This window comes from Aethalodelphis obliquidens, unplaced genomic scaffold (assembly GCF_003676395.1).
Source record: "Aethalodelphis obliquidens isolate GAN/ISIS:26980383/991018 unplaced genomic scaffold, ASM367639v1 scaffold15, whole genome shotgun sequence".
NCBI classification, from domain to species: Eukaryota; Metazoa; Chordata; class Mammalia; order Artiodactyla; family Delphinidae; genus Aethalodelphis; species Aethalodelphis obliquidens.
Genome location: NW_020837959.1, coordinates 29,721,533 through 29,741,868, shown reverse-complemented (window position 1 = coordinate 29,741,868; position 20,336 = coordinate 29,721,533). Strand labels below are relative to the sequence as shown.

Here is a 20,336-nt window from a genome sequence, read left to right as displayed (position 1 = left end):
ATCTTGAGACAGAAAAACAGAGCTGAAGGAATCAGGCTCCTGGACTTCAAACTATACTACAAAGCTACAGTAATCAAGACAGTATGGTACTGGCACAAAAACAGAAAGATAGATCAATGGAACAGGATAGAAAGCCCAGAGATAAACCCACACACATATGGTTACCTTATTTTTGATAAAGGAGGCAAGAATGGAGAATGGAGAAAAGACAGCCGCTTCAATAAGTGGTGCTGGGAAAACTGGACAGCTACATGTAAAAGAATGAAATTAGAACACTCCCTAACACCATACACAAAAATGAACTCAAAATGGATTAAAGAACTAAATGTAAGGCCAGACACTATCAAACTCTTAGAGGAAAACATAGGAAGAGCACTCTATGACATAAATCACTGCAAAATCCTTTTTGACCCATCTCCTAGAGAAATGGAAATAAAAACAAAAATAAACAAATGGGACCTAATGAAACTTCAAAGCTTTTGCACAGCAAAGGAAACCATAAACAAGACAAAAAGACAACACTCAGAACGAGAGAAAATATTTGCAAATGAAGCAAGTGACAAAAGATTAATCTCCAAAATATACAAGCAGCTCATGCAGCTCAATATCAAAAAAAACAAACAACCCAATCCAAAAATGGACAGAAGACCTAAACACACATCTCTCCCCAGAAGATATACAGATTGGCAACAAACACAAGAAAGGATGCTCAACATTACTAATCACTAGAGAAATGCAAATCAAAACTATAATGAGGTATCACCTCACACCGGTCAGAATGACCATCATCAAAAAGTCTACAAACATGGGGCTTCCCTCATGGCGCAGTGGTTGAGAGTCTGCCTGCCGATGCAGGGGACACGGGTTCGTGCCCCGGTCCAGGAAGATCCCACATGTCGCGGAGCAGCTGGGCCCGTGAGCCATGGCTGCTGAGCCTGCACGTCCGGAGCCTGTGCTCCGCAACGGGAGAGGCGACAACAGTGAGAGGCCTGCGTACCGCAAAAAAACAAAAATAAAAACAAAAGTCTACAAACAATAAATGCTGGAGAGGGTTTGGAGAAAAGGGAACCCTCTTGCACTGTTGGTGGAGATGTAAATTGATACAGCCACTATGGAGAACTGTATGGAGGTTCCTTAAAAAAACTAAAAATATAATTACCCTATGACCCAGCAATCCCACTACTGGGCCTATACCCGGAGAAAACCATAATTCAAAAAGGGTCATGTACCACAATGTTCATTGCAGCACTATTTACAGTAGCCAGGACATGGAAGCAACCTAAGTGTCTATCGACAGATGAATGGATAAAGAAGATGCAGCACAAATATACAATGGAATATGACTCAGCCATAAAAAGAAACGAAATTGAGTTATTTGTAGTGAGGTGGATGGACCTAGAGTCTGTCATACAGAGAAGTAAGTCAGAAAGAGAAAAACAAATACCTTATGCTAACACATATATATATATGGAATCTAAAAGAAAACAAAACAAAACAGAAAACTGGTTCTGATGAACCTAGGGGCAGGACAGGAATAAAGACACAGACGTAGAGAATGGACTTGAGGTCATGGGGAGGGGGAAAGGTAAGCTGGGACGAAGTGAGAGAGTGGCATGGACATATATACACTACCAAATGTAAAATAGATAGCTAGTGGGAAGCAGCCGCAGAGCACAGGGAGATCCACTCTGTGCTTTGTGACCACCTGGAGGGGTGGGATAGGGAGGGTGGGAGGCAGATGCAAGAGGGAGAGGATATGTGGATATACGTATACGCATAGCTGATTCACTCCGTTATACAGCAGAACCTAACACACCATTGTAAAGCAATTATACTCCAATAAAGATGTTAAAAAAACAAAAAAACCTATACAGGAAGGGGCCTTACATTCCTTAATGCAGTGGTTCCCCAAATCTAAACTGCATATAAGTGCCAAGCTGGCTGCATCCCAGCTCCCAGTTTTTAAATAGATTTCCAGGTCCTACCCTAGAGATTCTGACGCAAGGTATCTGGGGAGGGGCCCAAGGATCTAGTAGATTGTATACTTTCTGAAACTTCCCACAGGTTCTTATGTGCAACTGGGTTGAAAAACACCCTCAGATCACCCTCCCCACCCCCTGCTGAGACTGATTTCATTAGCCCCAGTGTTGGTGAAAATGGTTGCCAGGGGTCTAAAAATCATAATTTCTGATGGAAGGATGTAATCTCTCTTAGGAATATTCGGTCAGAAAAAGAAATCACTGCTAACATACAGCCTTCTCATTTTACAAATGAGATTTTTGCCCTAAAACCTATTTCTCCCCCACTCCTCCAACTTGCCTTCCTCTTATCTAACAAACCCACCCATTATTAAAAAAAAAAAAGAAAAAGAAAAAGTCAGCAAACGGGCATCATCCTTAATTGTCATCTCCACAGTATGCCTCCCTTGACTCATCTCTTACTCTTCACTATGAGTAGCAGAAAACTCAACTCACGTAAACTGAAAACGTCTGCATGTAGGTGGTAATCTGGACTGTTCCTATCAGAGTTTAGTTTTTCTCCAGAGTGCCCTCCTCTGTTTCATCATCACTCTGGCAGTGAAATAACAATAACAGTTCCAGGCTTTAAATCTACACACAACAACCAAGGAGGAAACAACAACCAAGGCTCCTTTCTCAGGAGCCCCAAGAAAATTTCTCTCATCTTGCACTGGCACAAACGGATACATTCCCTGGGACTACTGGGTCTCCAGGTACAAACTTATAAAACTGGCTTGCTGCAGGAATCCTGGCTAAATCAATGGCATTTCCCACTTTCAAGCTGGGGATGGGGCCAGCCTTTTGTAGCATATGGGCTGACTGGCAGAGGGAGAGATAAATGAAGAAAATTTTAAGGTTTTATTAGTAAAAGAGAGCTGGAGAATCTACTACACAGGCCAATCAAAAGTTTCCTCCTTTTATTCTCTCATAGCACCACGTTCTTTTCCCTCACAGCCCCTATCATCTTTGAAATTGGACACTTGTGGACATGTAGCTAACATCTCCCTAATACTTTGAGATGGCAGCGTTCTAAATGCCTTATATAAATGGACTCACTTAACCTTCATAACAATGCTACCATCCCCGTATTACAGATGAGGAGACCAAGGTACAAAGAGATGCAGGAACTTCCCCAGGGCATGGAGCCCACAGCGGTAGAGCTTTGAGTCACAGTGATTACACTTCAGAGCCCAGCCCAGGCACTCAACTACTACAATATGCTATTCTTTTTACTCACTTTTGTCTCACTCCTCCACAAAACTCTAAGATACATGAAGCAGGGAATGTTTTTGTTTTATACATATCAGTCTCCGATGGAGTGCCAGGCACACAGGAAGCATTCAGTTCCCCTGATAAGTGAACAAATGAATAGATGGTTGAAAGAATGAGTGAATGAACAAATGAGGTAATGAACAAAGGAACAAACTGTAAAACCGTGACCCAGATTAACAGAGCATTTGTGTCACATGTTTAATTATGGAAGAGTGTGGTCCAGAGCTTCAATTTCCTGTGTCCAGTCTGACTTCTCTAGTTGAAGGTCTGTTATCTCTGTTCCACATGGTCACACCTGCAGAGTCAATAGTCTTTTCTTCTTTGCAAAGCTACCAACCAGCAAATGAAAACTCCAGCAGGAGACAGTCACTTCTTTTGAGATAGATTAATATGTGAACATGTCCAAAATAGAGAATGATTTGAGTAAAGGATGGGATTTTCATCCTCATTTAGCCTATCTGCATTAGACAAACACTTTGTTCATTAAGAGTAAGAACCAAAAACTGAAAACATATACAAAGCCCTTTGTGGTATCAGGTACTGAGGCAATTGAAACATTTTTTTAAATCAACAATTTTAATAAACCAATCAAAGTCTCCACTTGATTTACAGAGATCTGAGTATCTGCAGACTATTTGTTGTAATTTTCTTTCATGGTGACAGCATGACTTTTAAAAATAAATCATCTGGAAAATGTAAACAGCTAAGAAAAAATTACAGGACATACATGCCGGTTCCCACTGTCAATGTCCAGAACTAACTCCACTCTCAGCAGAAACATCATAGCCTAATCACAGCAAACAACATCTCCAGAGAAACTACTAATTGGTACAATCACGTTCACACAAAAGCTATTAACCTGCCTGGTTCCTAAGTAAACAGGGGTAATGTGAACGGGGTAAAGTAAATCCACTGCTGACAGACATCAACTTTCACGCTCAGTATGTATATTATAGCCTGTCCTTCTACAGAGTGACTTGCGAGTTTATCTTCCACTCCGGGAATAAAAGAAAACAATCTGCTAAATAGGCAAACCTGCTATTAAACTATTTCTATGTTTGCCTTTTGCCTTAATAAGCAGCTATATGTTTGGTCTTGAAAAATGCACCATCAGCAATATTTATGTCTTCAAGCCGAGCTTACTAATGGAAAGCTGGTTTTCAAAGATCATTTCCATCATTAAAAAAAGGGAAATGACGAACCAGAGATGCTCATTTAGTAAACACACTGATCTATCAACGGAGCAAAAGGGTCTCCTACACCATGAAAGGGACCACACGTTGAAGAAAATGTGGAGATGCTCATGGATGGACAAATTATGCCTGAAGGCAATGAGGGAATGGGGAGGAAATGCCCTTTTTGAGGACGAGAAGAGACAGAGGGCCTGTATTTATAAATGTAAATGACTGTGGCACTTTTTACTTTTTCCTGGAAAAATAAGGTTATCTTTCCTTGTGTTGTTTATTCTTTAAAGTCGAACCCCAACCCATGGGGTTACTGCCGAGCATGAATATTACCCTTATGTGTATCTTGGTACACGTCCCACTGGCCACTGAAAACTATAATCCAACCTATCAACTGCTCTAATTATAAACATTAGATAAAAAGAACACAAGGGAAGTAAAAAAATATATACTCTGTCACAAGGGCATGCTGTTTAAGCAAACAAAAAAATCCAGAATACGAACCGTACATCTTAATATTGGTCAACAGTTCACCGTGGACACTGGCCATAGTTTTTTTTCTTTCCCATCCCTGGTCTCACCCTGGTGGATCTCTTCTCCATTTATTCATTTCCCTTTTTGATTTTAAAAAATTTTTTGAGACACCTCTTAGGCACTTCCAATAAGGTTTAAAAATCAGTGCCTAAGAAAATGGTCCATTGTAGATTTGGGAGTAAAAACTTACAGAAGCCATTCGAAGTATTTTGAAACTAAACAGCCTTCCAAATGAGATTGTATTTCCACAGAGAAGCCTAAATAACAACTGAACTGAAACTAAAAAATATCCAATTCTTGCAAGGATGTATTTACAATGCCACTCTTGCTGATCATCTTCCAGATGCGTGAATGCTTGATTCACATTATTCAAAGAAAAGGCCGTGGAAACGCCTATTCTCACGTTGGCAGCTTCACTAAACTTCCTGTGTTTTGATAGGGGAGGGAAAAGTCCAACTCAAATTAGTCTACAAAATTTTTTTCATAAACTACACAATTTACTTATTAAAGAAAAGTCTGTCTTATAATCCCATTTAATATTGTAAGCACTATGATGTCTCTACAATTATAAACATTCATAACAAAAAATACTGTGCAACCAATACAATAAACACATTAAAATTAATGAAAGGCAACAAACAAGTATGAGAGCATATGCATATCGTTGCCAATAGACTTTAAGTTCTCACCAGTGGATTTAAATTCCCTGAGGGCAGGGACCAATTCCTACTTACTCAATTTGTTGGAATGGACCTTTACTATAGAACTAGGTCTGGGGCATACAACCGTGAACAGACAAGATTGCTCTCCCTTTAGAACTTACATTCTAGAGGTGGTGACAGTACCCACAAAACGTGCTTTAAAAATTAATTTTAAGGGCTTCCCTGGTGGCGCAGTGGTTGAGAGTCCACCTGCTGATGTAGGGGACGCGGGTTCGTGCCCCGGTCCGGGAAGATCCCACATGCCGCGGAGCGGCTGGGCCCGTGAGCCATGGCCGCTGAGCCTGCGCGTCCGGAGCCTGTGCTCCGCAATGGGAGAGGCCACGACAGTGAGAGGCCCAAGTACCGCAAAAAAAAAAAAAAAAATGGTTTTAAATGTGTAGGTGCCAAAAGGAAAATAAATAAAAGGCTGAAATAGAAGTGAAAAATTGGGATACTTACCGACTTTATTAGATAGAGGATCACTGGAGGCCAATCTAAGGAAGTGACATTTGTGAGTTAAGCAAAGAACTGAAACCTGAGGAAAAAAACTAATCTAGAAAGGAATGGGAACCACACACACAAAGACTTTGAAGTGATCTGAGTTGGGCTTGGTTAAGGATGGCTGAAACATAGGGAGCGTGCTGGAGAGGGGCAGTCTAAAAGAAGACTGGAGAGACAAAGGGAGCAGAGTCGAGCAGAGTCACGTGAGAAGGAATCTGCGTTATTACTAGGAGAGCAAAGGGAACCTGCTCTGGTTTGTGCTTTATAAGCACGACTCCTACTGCTCCACTGAAGAAGGGGTTGATAGGAGAGCAAGAGTAGAGCAGGGAGAATAGCTGAGAGGAGTCTAATAGTCCCAAAAAGACATGATGGGAGTTAGACCCAGGTGGTGGCAGTGGTCATGGAGAGACATGGACATATTAAAAACTAAGTTTTGGAGGCAGAATCAACATGATGACTGCCTTCAAGGACTGTAACTGGGAAGTGAAAAGTAGGACTCAAATATAATTCCTAGGTTATAAGCATCAACAACTACATATTCCAGTGCAGATGTCAAGTAAGCATTTAGATGCTGAAAGAAGCTGGTGCTCAGAGGAGAGGGCTGAGCTATAGAGATAAGTTTGGGAGCCATTAGCAAAAATTTACAAAGTGGCTTTTACAAAGTGCATGAGGTTTGGAAATCCAGATCTGCTGTTACTTGCTGGCTTGTGTCTTTGTAGGAAAATTACTGACTTAGTTTTCTCACCTATAAAATGGGGATAAGAAACACCTGTTTTTAACAGGCTTGTCTAGAGCAGGGGTCAGCAATCATTTTCTATAAAAGACCAGATAATAAAGACTTGGGGCTTGGGGACCATAGGGTCTCTGTCAAAAATACTCAGTACTGTCATTGCAGCATGAAAGCAGCCATAGATAATAAGTAAACAGACGAGTGGGGTTGTGTTCAAATAAAACTGTATTTACAAAATTAAAGGGCATAGTTTGCCAGCCCCTGGTCTAAAGCAGTGGTTATCAAAGTGTGGTCTTGGACCAGCAGCATCAATATCACCTGGGAATTGTTAGAAATGCAAATTCTGGACCTCACCCCAGACCAAGTGAATCAGAAACTCTGGGGTGGGGATCCAGCAATCAGTATTAAAACAAACCCTACAGGTGATGCATGTTAAAGTCTGAGACCCTCTGGTCAAGAACATTAATAAATATATACTGCTTAGAGGTATTATTAATACATATCTATTATTTTTTTAACCTGGTTCGTAGAAGTTTAGAGTATAATTTCTCAAGGTAGAGTCAAATGCTAGATAATTGTAGTGGATCAAGCAAAAGAGAGATAACAAACTCTGTTAAACTACAAGGTGGACTTAGGTAAGAATAGTTGAGAAATTAAAGACTTTTTATATACTCTTTATTTCAGAGAACTCCTATACTTTCTCATATATTAAGATAGATTTAATTTAGTCATGTTCACACTTCACTTATTAAAATGAACAATATAATTTCAAATATATATCTTCAACCTCACTTCCAATAGAAGGGTTAACACCAATTAACTTCCAGACCCCAAATGGCATTTTAGCTATGGGTTAGTAGTCAACTGCTATAACTAACACACTTAGAATATAGAACAAGCAAATTTATCAAATGCCAGTTAATATTTTAACAGAAAAATTTGACCATTTGAATTTAGGATCAATAGGGGAAGTTAAAACATAAAGGGCTGTCAAGAAACTAAATATAATACCACCCACTTTCATATTGCTTTACTAGTACTATCAGAAACTAGGCAGAAATCTGGTGTCCTAGATCCAGCCTATGGAACCCTCCTCGAATTAGATAAAAGAATTACGGATGAATATAGAGGGGTCATGCCTACTACCTACTACCACTAGGCTATATTCATGACAACTGGCCTTAGCAAAGTTCCATATGAAAACTGAAATAAAATCAGTAAACAATGGTTAACAGCTTTGGAGGGCACCAACAGGGTTAAGGACCGGACAACAGATCGTTCCTCAGAAAGGGAAGGCCAGCTTCCAAAACTGAAAAGAAATTCAATCAAGCAGGCAGTGCACAATATTCAAAGAGTCAGTGAGTAGGGCTTCCCTGGTGGCGCAGTGGTGAGAGTCCGCCTGCCGATGCAGGGGACACGGGTTCGTGCCCCGGTCTGGGAAGATCCCACATGCCGCGGAGCGGCTGGTCCCGTGAGCCATGGCCGGTCTTCAAAGTGAGCAACAGGATCAGACAGATACAACACAGAGTAATGGGGTATCCCACCAGGTATAAAGTACATGTCACTGGAAATCTAAGGAGAGGAAATATTTGTAGAGCCAAGCGAGAAGGCCATCAGTTTAACTTCAGGTAAACTCAGAAAAATCTCTCAAGCTGCCTAGCTAATGAGAATTAAATGGCTGAAACCAGAGCAAGAGGTGAACTGAAAAAGCTGGGAGCTGTCTGGGGCCAGAAAACAGACTTGCTTATTTGTTTGTAAAAGCTTAAGCCATAAGGTATTTGTCCACATTGTATAATGAATTACTGAAAATGTGTATGAAGATACAATTGTGAGATACAAAATACTACTTGATTTGCTCAACCAGAAGCACTGACTTGCAATCTGAAACTGATCATAAACTACTCACAAGTTATATAATACTGGTAGTACAAAGTTCCACAGTTCTAAATTTGAGAATTTTAGAAATTCCTGTAAAAATTCACAACAGTGCCAAAGTGAAGACTGTCCAACTAGTTAAGGGCATCCACAAAATAAAAGAACTGAAGCAGCAAATTTAGGCTTCTATATTTAACCAGGAAGATCCCATTACTTGGAGATCCTCTTTCGAACCCAACCTCTTACAAGAAATGAAACTTGAAAGGGATCGGTAACTTGAAAAAGAATAACTCCGTATCTTTTTCATAGGGCTGCAAAAACCTGAGTTAAGATTATCTGAAATTAAACCAACCAAAATTTTAATCTCATATTTTTTCCCTTTCTGTCATAGGATCATAGATGACTGGAATCATATTAAATAACACCTGAAAGTTTAAGCCAGGAGTTTTCCAAACTTATAGTTGTTCAGAATCCTTTTAAAGGTAAATTAAGGTGTTAACATAATTATTTTACTGTTACTTTATTTAAATATGTTCACAAAAATCTAGATATAAACTTTAGATGCTTACAGCTCTAGCTTTTAAAAAGCTTTTTTTTTTCCTTTTTGGAGCAAATTATAGCCACTTTATTCAGAAAGTCAAGAGTCTGAGAAGATGATGGACTAGTGTCCTTGAGACCCATCTTACCGGGGTCTGGGTGCTATAGTTCATTTTACAGAACAAAGAAAGGGGGAGGTGAGGAGGTAAAATCCAAAAAGCTTTAAAACCAAAACCAATTTACAAAATACCCACAAACGCAAGCATAAAACTAGGAATAATTATACTAACAAGCTAAATTCAATGGGATGAAAGATGTTATTTTTCAAAGCACATGCCTACAGCACTGAATGCTACAGCACAAGTTCAGCATGCTAATGTTACTGTGGACTCCAAGATTGCTTTTTTATGAACCATTTTTCTCTACTTGAACTCTTACAAAACCATACATCAGCCCATTAGGTCAATGGGCTTTATCTAACCTTAAAAATTTACATATTCTTTTCCCTTTAACCCAAGGTAATTAAAATAGCACAACTTGGTGCCAATATTTCTTGCTTTATTGTATGTTTTATAATGATGGTAAGATGCATTATTTTTATAGTATAATTTTACACTTTATACTATATAATTATATACTTTTATATTATAATACAGTTTATAATTTATACTTCGTACTTTGTTATACTTCACAATATTTGTATCCTTTATGAGTCACTAAAATATATTCAAATGCATGGTTGTACCTGTTCTTAAATATATACCCTAAAGATTTTTTATTCTAAAGTAGTTAAAAAGGTTGCAAACAGACTCTCATAATTTACTTCCCTGCCACTCCTAAGGACACTACGTAAAAGATACACCGGAGTTCAGTTACACCAGCCTAACAAATCATACAGACTTTTTTTACTTTCCATTAAAACAAAAATACACACTGGCAAAACTATATCCAAGCATGCATTCAGCATTTCATTATTATTTTACAAATTTAATGAGCATATTTAACTGTGGAGATTTTTAATATAAAAGTGGGGGGAAGTGGACAAATACTGCATGATCTCACTTATATACAGAATCTAAAAAGTCAAACTCAGAAATGCAGAGAGTAGAATAGTGGTTGCCAGGGGATGGGGGATGGGAGACATGGGGAGATGTTGGTCAAAGGGTACCAACTTTCAGTTATGCAGGATGAGAAAGTTTTGAAGATCTAATGTACAGAAAGCATGGTGGCTATAGTTAATAATACTATATTGTATACCTGAAATTTGCTAAAAGAGTAGATCTTAAGTTTTCTCACCATACACAGACAAAACGATAACCATGTGAGTTGATGGATATGTTAATTAGCTTGATTGTGGTAACCCTTTCATTTGATACGTATATCAAAACACCACACTGTAGCTTTAAATATATACAATTATTTTTTTTATAAATTTATTTATTTATTTTATTTTTGGCTGCATTGGGTCTTCGTTGCTGCGTGCGGGCTTTCTCTAGTTGCGGCAAGCGGGGGCTACTCTTCATTGCGGTGAGCGGGCTTCTCATTGCTGTGGCTTCTCTTGTTGCGGAGCAGGGGCTCTAGGCACACGGGCTTCAGTAGCTGTGGCAAGTGGGTTCAGCAGTTGTGGCTTGCGGGCTCTAGAGCGCAGGCTCAGTAGTTGTGGCACACGGGCTTAGTTGCTCTGCGGCATGTGGGATCTTCTCGGACCAGGGCTTGAACCCGTGTCCCCTGCATTAGCAGGCGGATTCTTAACCACTGCACCACCAGGGAAGTCCCTACAATTCTTGCTCATTAATTATACCTCAATAAAACTGGAAAACAGCTATCTTAAAAAAGAATGGGAAAAAGTGATAGAATAAAACTTCATATTACTAATGACTAAAAGCTAATTTTTCAACAATTGCATTCCAGAGCAGCAGATAAGAGAACTATCTACCCAGACTGGAATCAGCTTCTATCATTACAAGGCTTGTATCCTCGGGGAAATATTTAACCTTTCTTTACCTCCGTTTTCTCATCTGTAAATGTGTCAGAATCACCTGGTCGGCTTGTTAGAACAGACTGGTGGACCCCACCCTCAGTTTTTGGTGATGTCAAGTTCCCTGATGATGTTCAGTAGTTGTGGCACAGGGGCTTAGTTGCTCCGCGGCATGTGGGATCTTCCTAGACCGGGGCTCGAACCCATGTCCCCTGCACTGACAGGCAGATTCTTAACCACTGTGCCACCAGGGAAGCCCAACATTAGAATATAGTCCCTAAAAATTGTTTATTCCATCTGCAGAACTTAAAACTTTGGCTTGAAAGGTAAAGTTTTCATTCAACATATGGCTAGTCTTATCACGCCTGGCAGAATAATGTCTGTCTGGAGAAGAAGATATGCAAAGCTATTAAGCTAGAAAATGACGAGTTTCTTAAAAATCTTCTGTAGTCACGTAGTCCTCCTCCTCACACTCAGCCTGAACTTTCAAGTCTGAAAACAACTACAAAAATAACCAGGGGAACAGAAGTGGTCATATTCCCAACCAGATGAACAAAATCACTGAGGGCAGTTCTCAAACTGTGGTCCCCAGGCCAGTAGTCTGAACATCATCAGGGAACTTGACATTTTTACCTTTCCTCTAGATATTGTAGTCAAGATTCTACCACAGAGCCAGGGCAAATTAATCCACCTCAAATCAGAAGGGGAGAGAGAGGTTTCCCTGGTGGCGCAGTGGTTAAGAACCCACTTGCCAATGCAGGGGACACAGGTTCGAGCCCTGGTCTGGGAAGATCCCACAAGCCACAGAGCAACTAAGCCTGTGCGCCACAACCACTGAGCCTGCACTCTAGAGCCCGCGGGCCACAACAAGAGAAGCCACCACAATGAGAAGCCTGCGCACCTCAACGAAGAGTAGCCCCTGCTTGCCACAACTTGAGAAAGCCCGCGTGCAGCAACAAAGACCCAATGCAACCAAATATAAAAAAAAAAAAAAAATGACTACAGCAAACATGAGGAGAGATCTACCCAGAATAGCACAAAGTACTCAGAAAGCAAACAGAGAAGTGTGAACATTTCCAGATTTCTATTTCTCTGGTTTCCTTGCTAGCATACTCCCAGAGCCACTGACCCTTAACTCTGAGGAAGAACTGAAAATGACCTTTTTGAAGTATATCACTGAAAATTAAGTTGAAAATTGGTTACCTGAGTAAAGCTCAGAAAATACTAAATATTTTAAGAGAAACAAACAAAAAACCCACAGACTTAGAGAATTTAGTGCTAAAAAAACTGGTGTCAAGTTCATTTTTTAATTTTAAGAACACAGTTTGTAAAAGCTCTTTGAAAGTACGTTCTTTCGAGCTTCAAGAAATATATACATAAACAAAATCAATGAAAATTATAGCAATCATGTTTTTGTCTTTTTAGGACTAGTCATTCTATAATTATGAAGTATATGCTGTTGTCTAATGGAAATGATAAATAACACCTTTATTCTCTAACAATAGTTATAAACACTAACAATTCTTATTTTTTAATATGATAAAAATATATATAACATAAAACAAATTCTACTTTTTAATAGGGAAATGGAGATAATGCTATATATATATATATATATATATATATACATAGCCTCTTTCTGAACGTAGTTTAAAGGTAAGTATTTGAGGAATATTAGTGACCTTCCCAAGATGTAAGGTAGAGAATCAGATATTCTTGGTTCTCCAACCAGTTTTAAGTCTACAACTCCATTTATGCCAGTGTGATTTGTTTATTAAGTTATGTACAGTTAAGCACTTTTACTAGTTCAAATATCCAACTTTGGCTGAAATGTGCTAAGTCTGACATTCCTCCTATGCAAGACTACACATCTTGAATAAATGGGATCCAATCTGTATTGGCATATATTTGATCTGAAACTGGTTCATTTGCTCCCAACCCATACTCCTCTTGCACCTGGCAGAAATAGCTATGTATGTATCAGACCATTCTGGTTGAGCACTGCTTCAGGCTGACCCAGGTTGAGCATCCTTAGGTTGACTCTGACCCGGAAGGTGTGGAGCCACAGGGCACATCACTATGGCAACTCCCCACAACAGACCCAAGCTACTTGGGCAGTGTTCCCATCTCTGAGGTCACATGTAGATCCACACCCCCGCCCCCAAAAAGAAGATGTGTGAGTAGATATGTTGCAAGGCATTATCGTTTTATATATAGAAACCACAATCCTCCATCTCAGTGGCTTGGCAGAAACACGAACTTTGCCAATTATCTATGGTCACCCATGTCCCTGTTTGCCCTAAACAGTCCAGTTTTACACCTGTTATGCTTGTGTCATTTTAATGATGCCCCCTTTCTTAATAAAAATTGTCCTGGATTAGACAATAAATTATATGGTCATCCTACAGACAGGCCCATTTCAGAAAAGAGACAGGCATGACAGACAAAGCAGAGGCAAGTTTACTTGGGGATGTTTTCAGGCCTTTCTGCTCCAGGCCACCTTCCAATATTTTGTTCAGTGACTGTAGAAAATACTTAGGAGACTTAACAATAATCTTAAAGTCCAACTAAAAAATTCTCTACTTCAAATGTAGAACTCAGCAGCAAAGCAAACAGCAGGTCCTCTTCCTTCTCATCTCAAACGTGCTCAGAATGATCCAGAGGTTCTACTCTATACTAGGCATACTACTAGATGGTAATACTGTTCTACTCTATACTAGGCATACTACTAGACGGTAATACTGTGATGAATCCATCCCTCTAACAAGTTCAATTGCAGAATCATCACTTCTGGGAGTTTGACTCATAAATTTTCCCCCCCAAATTATCCTAACTCTCCCCACTATTTCAATAGGAAATGTGACAAACAGTACTCAGTATCTAATGACTGCACTTGTCCACTCAACAAATATTTACGCCCAAGATCAAACGTGGCAGCCCTTAGATCTCTGAAGCCAACCTTCAGATGTGTTTTGTTTAGCCCAGATAGGATTCTTGTATGTTTAAAATATTTGCTGATACTTTAAAATGTGGACTCATACATAAAACTCCAGATTTCCATCTTCTCTTGAGAAATCCGAAGCTCCGGCCACGCTGGGCTTATATTCTGATCATGTAATTTCCAGTTGGAGCTAACAGCAGCTTGAGAAAGGACCTCTCTATCTAGTCCTCTATGGCCCTCACTCAACCTTCTTCCCCTCAGTTTGAGTTTGTAACCCCTGATCTACAGCTGGAGATAATCCTTAGGTAGACAACAACTGGCATTTCAAATTAATGATCCTCTGCCAGGGGCTCTCTAGGTTTGGAGCAAATAGGAATCTATATCTTCAGATCAAAGACTCAACTGGGAAATGGCAATAAACAGGAAAAGTTTGTTTTTTCTTTTATCAAAAAGCCATATGGCTTCCACTGCTCCTACAGGACCAAAGGGGGGAAATAAGCCTAAGCATGTTATTATTTGTAAAGAGCGCATCCAGCCTCTAATATCAAAATACAAAATGAAAGTAAATAAAATGAGATATTTTAATTGACCTTCCAATGAGGCCAGGGAAGACTCAACAGCCACTGTTGAGAATTTAAGGTGCCATAACCCATAAACAAACTTTGACCATCAATGAAATTAGCAATGATGTGTCATGCATCAGATCTGAAGAAAATAACCACCAAGAATCATAAAACATTCCTTAAAGTCCTGGAAAAATGCAACCACTTCCACCTTACTGACAGAACCCAAAAATCTTAATACAATAAAGATGGTGATAACGTTCAGAATAAAGAACATGCTGCACTCCAATTTCAACCTAGGTGAAAGCTAAAAATAAATTTTTAACAAATAAGCATAAAATGAAATTCATTTTAATCATGGTTAGAATCCTGAGATCATCTGTGATAAGGTATTTTACCATAACGTAACAGCGGTAACATTAACTAAAATATTGGGAGTTCTGAGCCCTTAGGATATATTAAACTAGTTTACAAAGTAACTGATGGAATCTAAAACAATGAGCTTTATTTTCTTCAGCTCAGCTACAGGCCTTTTTGTGAAAAACTATTGGACAGTCTTTCAATTACAGATACTAGAATACATGAATTTTCAAAAATTAAAGTCTTATTTATAGGAAGTTTTTCTCATCTGACTATTAATTTCCCAGCTGCTAAAGAAACCCGCCACATAGTACAACTGAGACTTTATTTATTTATATTTAGACAACACTATTTTCCCAAAGAATTTAAAGTACTTTGCCCAAACAGTCAGTAATTATTATAAATAACAGCATCTGGGGGGCTTTTGATATGGTAAACTCCTTACACATTTTTTAAAAAGGGGGAGGTGCTGTTTTTCAAGACACAATCACTGTAGTAAAGACTGTTTAGATAACTCTCCAGAGGAAAAAGGACTGTGTCCGTTTTTTTTAAGGAAGTAAAACGCAGTTTGGTAACAGGCACCTTGATTTAGTAAACTCTGGAGAAATATTAGAAAAGAGATGTTCACCTCTTCTACAACACTGATTTTTAAATCACCCAGGTAGGTACTGATTCTGTCTCCATTTAGTGTGGAAAAAACTGCAAAAAAAAAAAAAAAAAAAAAAGTCTTTCCACTCAAAATCTAAAGGCAGATTCGTATTTTGCTGACAATCTGACAACGTCTAGTAACTTCTCTCTAAGCCGGGCTCCAAAACAGCTTCCCAGATCCAAGATCTGCAGGTGCTGCTGTCCTAAGGATGCGACTGTCCTAAGGGGCCAAGGTGCCGGACTCGGCCAAGACCGAGAGTGTGTGCGGGGGCCTCTAGGAACCCAACCCTCTCCCGCTTTCCCTCTTAAACACACGCGTGCACGCACGCACACACTCGGCCAAGGCCGGGGATGCCATCTCCAGGCACACCCCAAGACATCGAGATCCTCCCGGCACGCGCGCTGCTCCCGCATTCTCCTAGGGCGCACCAGCTCCTCCACTGTCCCGAGACCACTCTCCGCCTCCCTCCCTCTTCCTCGGCCCTGCGGGGAAGGAACTGCCGCCAGAAGCAAGCTCCGGACTCGGGGTCCCAGGAGCGGGACCAGCCTGCGCTCAAGCGCGCCACGTGGAAGGCGCGCGCCAGGAGCTGGACCAGAGTCGGTCTTTAACGTGGGGTCCCAGCGCCTGCAGCCCTGCCACTTCTCCCGGGTGTGATGGACCCTCCCCCGTGCCTCCGAACCGCCGTCTTGCCTGATTCGGGTCTGTGGCGCGGAAAACGTGGCAGGCCATCTGCGACTCCGGGTCGTCTGGCTGCGCCTTGATCAGGTAAGCAAAGTAGGTGAGGTCGTGGCTGTTGTGGATGAAGCGCGAGATGTGCTGCGCCTTGTGCTCGAAGATGAACACTGCCGGGTTGGGCTGCGCGGCCGTAGGGCCACAGCCCCCAGCGGCACCGGCGCCCGGCGCGGGCACGCAGCGCAGGAGGGGCGCGCTGAGCACCAGGAACACCTCGCGGGGCGCCGGCGCCCCGCAGCCGCCCGCCTCGGGCTTCTGGCTGCGCCGGCGGATCTCGGCCATGAGCCAGGGCAGCATGGGCAGCGTGGTCCTGCGGTCCAGGCACGACCCTCCCACGTACCACAGCCGGAACCTCTTGTCTCCCGGCTTCCCCTGGCCAGGCTGCGCAGTGGCGCCCGGCTCGGGCTCCAGAGGGTGCGGGAACGGCTCATCCTGAAGGCAGCTGGGGGGCTCCATAACTCGCGCCTCCCGAGGGCACGGAGGCGGCCGGATCGGCGCGCCGCGCCCCCAGTTCTCGCGTTGAAGGCGCCGCCGAAACTGTGCCAACAGCCGCGCTGGGCCCCTGCGCCCGCCTCGGCGCGACCCCGAACTCCGCGCTTTAGTGGCCCTGCCCCATGCGGCACTTCGGGCGCGGCTCCCAGGCTCTGGCGGCGGGCACCCGGGGAGAGCCCGGCAGCAGGACTGGCAGGAGAGGGCGGGTTAAATCGCTATCCTCCTTTCTCCGGCTCGAGCCTGGGGCCGCACTTCCCCCTTCCTCGTCCGCGGCTCCGCTGGGTCAGAGGACAACGCCGAGGGCCCCGCGCCTCCGCCGGTCGCCGCCGGTTCCAGCGCTGCAGAGCCGCTGCGGCCGCCGCGCTCGCCCCGGGCGGGCACTGGGAGGCAGGGCGGGGAATGGGCTGTGCGCCGGAGGGGGTGACTTGGGGCGGAGCTGACTCCTACCAGGGTGACCAGCTGTCACCTGGAAGGTCGGGGCTCCCGGGCTTCGGCGCGATCGGTTCTCTGGGAGGGCCTGCGAGAACTATTTCGATGGAAAATAACAAAAACAAAACGTGGCCTCGCGGGGGCCGCTCCTCCTCCGGTCGCCGCAGCCCAGCTCGCTGCTCCTCCTCCAACTGTTCCCGTCCCTCCCTCGCTTCTTCCTTCCTTCCAGGCTGCTTCTTTAATCGGGCTGCCACCCCGCCTCCCGTCCGGCGGGCGGAGAGTGGTGCCTATAAAAGCTTATCTGTGAAGTCACCTCTTCGCCTCTTTCTCCGGCCGCGATCCCAGACCGCCCCTCCAACCCGCCCCTCAGGCAGCAATACTGCGCCCGGCGCCGGCACTGTCCGGACCAACTCATCATCTCCCGGGTCACCGATATCTCCGTCTTCTTCTGGGCGTCTCTGCTGCCCTCTGGAGAGGGGACCACTCTCAACGGGGCGCTGGGATTTTTTTTTTTTATTTAATTAATCATATTTGCTTGGTTTCAATTCCTTCTAAAGCCTGCATCATAATTTCTGAATATTATTTCCTAATAATCTCCAAAAAAATACTCGTGTTTTAAATCACGAAATTACGATGAAATTTCTTTTCCATTTCAAAAGAAATTTATTTATGATTTTTTTATTAACACACATAGGTGCTTTGGTCATCTGCACAAAAAGAAAAACAATTTTAAGGCTTTTTAGGTCTTTGTTTTTCAAGGCAAATGAACACTTGTTACATGTTTGATTTTGACCTCAAATCCTAGTCAGATCTACTGCCCTGGTGACCTAGAAGGGACTTTATGGGCCCTGATATGACTTTTCCTTTCTCCAGGCTCTCAAGGCTCTTGGTAGATTGTCTCTTTGACGCCATACTTTTAAACCTCTGTAATGTGTGAGGATATTACAATAGTAAAGCGCGCTCCATCATTCCCTATTCAAACTTCTTTGTCGTTTAGGGTCAGATAGGTTGTCTAAATAAACGCACCTGACAGGTTATACAATAAACACGAGACAATATGCCACAAAACATAACTCTCCTCCTTTGTCTCACAGAGGTATTCAAGTTCCATAACATGTGCCCACTGTCTTCCATCTCCAACTCTCTTTTGGTTTTTCCCAGTCTTATCCAAAGCAATCTCATTCCTACATTGCTTCACCAGCTACATCCAAGTAGTGCCTTCCACTGCACCTCTAAAGTTGGAAGATTCTGACCCCAAGTCTTCACACGGGTGTTCCAAAGTTCCAGAAAACAATCAGGTCACATGATAACACCAAAATACAAGGCCATGCCCAACATTTCCAAAACACTGCAAAGTAACAAAAATAAACTGAAACAAGTTTTGATTAAGCCCTGTTTCCCTTATGAGAGTATTTCTCAAAAGAAAGTTATTTTTAGGAACCAAATACATTTCACAATCTACACCCATATCAAGGTCACCAGCCACTGACCCTAAGGGACATTGTTACATGGGAGTAAAAAACATACAAAAACTGAATAGAGAAAATGAGCGGTTTCAGTTTCTTCCAGGTATCCGCCCATCCTTACCAGCGGACCAGAGTCCATCAGCTGTGAAAGCCAACCCTCCTTCAAGACGATTTGCTTTTCTCTATCTGCCAAACCAGCTCCACCATCAAATCTGCCATCTTCGCAATCTCCTTGGCTTTCTCCTCCACCTTCCGGCACAACTCTGGCACTCTCTCATCAGCTTCCCCACTGGGATGCTGAAGGTGATTCAAGGCTTTCTCCTCCGAGGTCTCCACCTGCATTTCTATCTGCATGAGCATATTATCCATCTTCCACAACTTACTCCTGGTCCTCAGGTACACTCTCGTGGGAGAGCCACCATATCCTCCCGCACCCCACGGATGACTGGAAGCAGGAACTGCTCCAAGTCTTCCTAGGGCCCCAAAACTTCCACTTCCGCCGGTGCTTCTACCTTGTCCCGGTCCAAGGGGCGCATTTTTCCTGCCTCATCTTCAGAACCACACGACCCTCACGCCCTGCCCTGGGACAGCTGATCAGCAGTTACTGCTCGGGTCAAAAGCGACCCATGCTCCTTGTCAATAGTGTTCCTGAACTATCTTTTTAAAAATATCTCTTTACGCCTTTTGCTTCACCACTGCTCAGGGAGAAAACAGCCTCACATGTAAACTGCAGAGCGGTGAACAGAATCACGATCAAGTATTTTTAACTCCAATTTCCCTTTAAAATATAACATGGTATGACAAACATGAATCGTCATAGCTTTTAGTGCAGCCAATACATTTTATTCATTGTATTTATCCAGTTCAGAGCTAGTGTAGAGATTTCGCACCCTTTTTTATGTAGTAATATATATTTCCAGGGAACTCAAAAAACATTCTAGGGATAATTTAATCATTCTAATTTTAAAGAAGAAAGAGAAGTATTCTTTTTTCTTTTTAGCAAATTGGACTTTCATTCTTTTTACTCTTACTAAATTATAATTAAGAGTTAGGTAACAGGTAAACAAAAATAAGTGGGAAAGACCCTTAAAGTTCCCAATTTTCGGGCTTCCCTGGTGGCGCAGTGGTTGAGAGTCCGCCTGCCGATGCAGGGGACACGGGTTCATGCCCCGGTCCGGGAGGATCCCACATGCTGCGGAGCGGCTGGGCCCGTGAGCCATGGCCGCTGAGCCTGCGCGTCCGGAGCCTATGCTCCGCAATGGGAGAGGCCACAGCGGTGAGAGGCCCGCGTACCGCAAAAAAAAACAAAAACAAACAAACAAAAATGTTCCCAATTTTCTCCAAAGGGCTCATAGGAAAAATGAAAACTCTCCC

The 20,336-nt window shown here is 42.5% G+C and overlaps 2 protein-coding genes across 3 annotated transcripts in view; both read right to left on the bottom strand.

Moving 5' to 3' along the window:
• The window catches only part of TBC1D4 (TBC1 domain family member 4), a 222,129-nt gene extending 204,298 nt beyond the window's left edge, over positions 1-17,831 (bottom strand). Inside the window, exon 1 of one of the 2 annotated variants that reach the window (XM_027116075.1) lies at positions 16,534-17,831. In XM_027116075.1, the coding sequence (XP_026971876.1) occupies positions 16,534-17,031 (498 nt within the window). In that variant the 5' untranslated portion in view covers positions 17,032-17,831. The remainder of the gene's footprint in view (positions 1-16,533) is intronic. The other variant, XM_027116074.1, reaches the window with a different exon arrangement.
• An 888-nt stretch (positions 17,832-18,719) lies between these two features.
• On the bottom strand, positions 18,720-20,066 carry LOC113625500 (MORF4 family-associated protein 1-like 1). Its single transcript, XM_027116107.1, is given in 2 exon segments — positions 18,720-19,363; positions 19,366-20,066. Coding segments are annotated over 2 exon segments (372 nt in total). The 5' UTR covers positions 19,499-20,066; the 3' UTR covers positions 18,720-19,124.
• Positions 20,067-20,336: the final 270 nt, after the last annotated feature.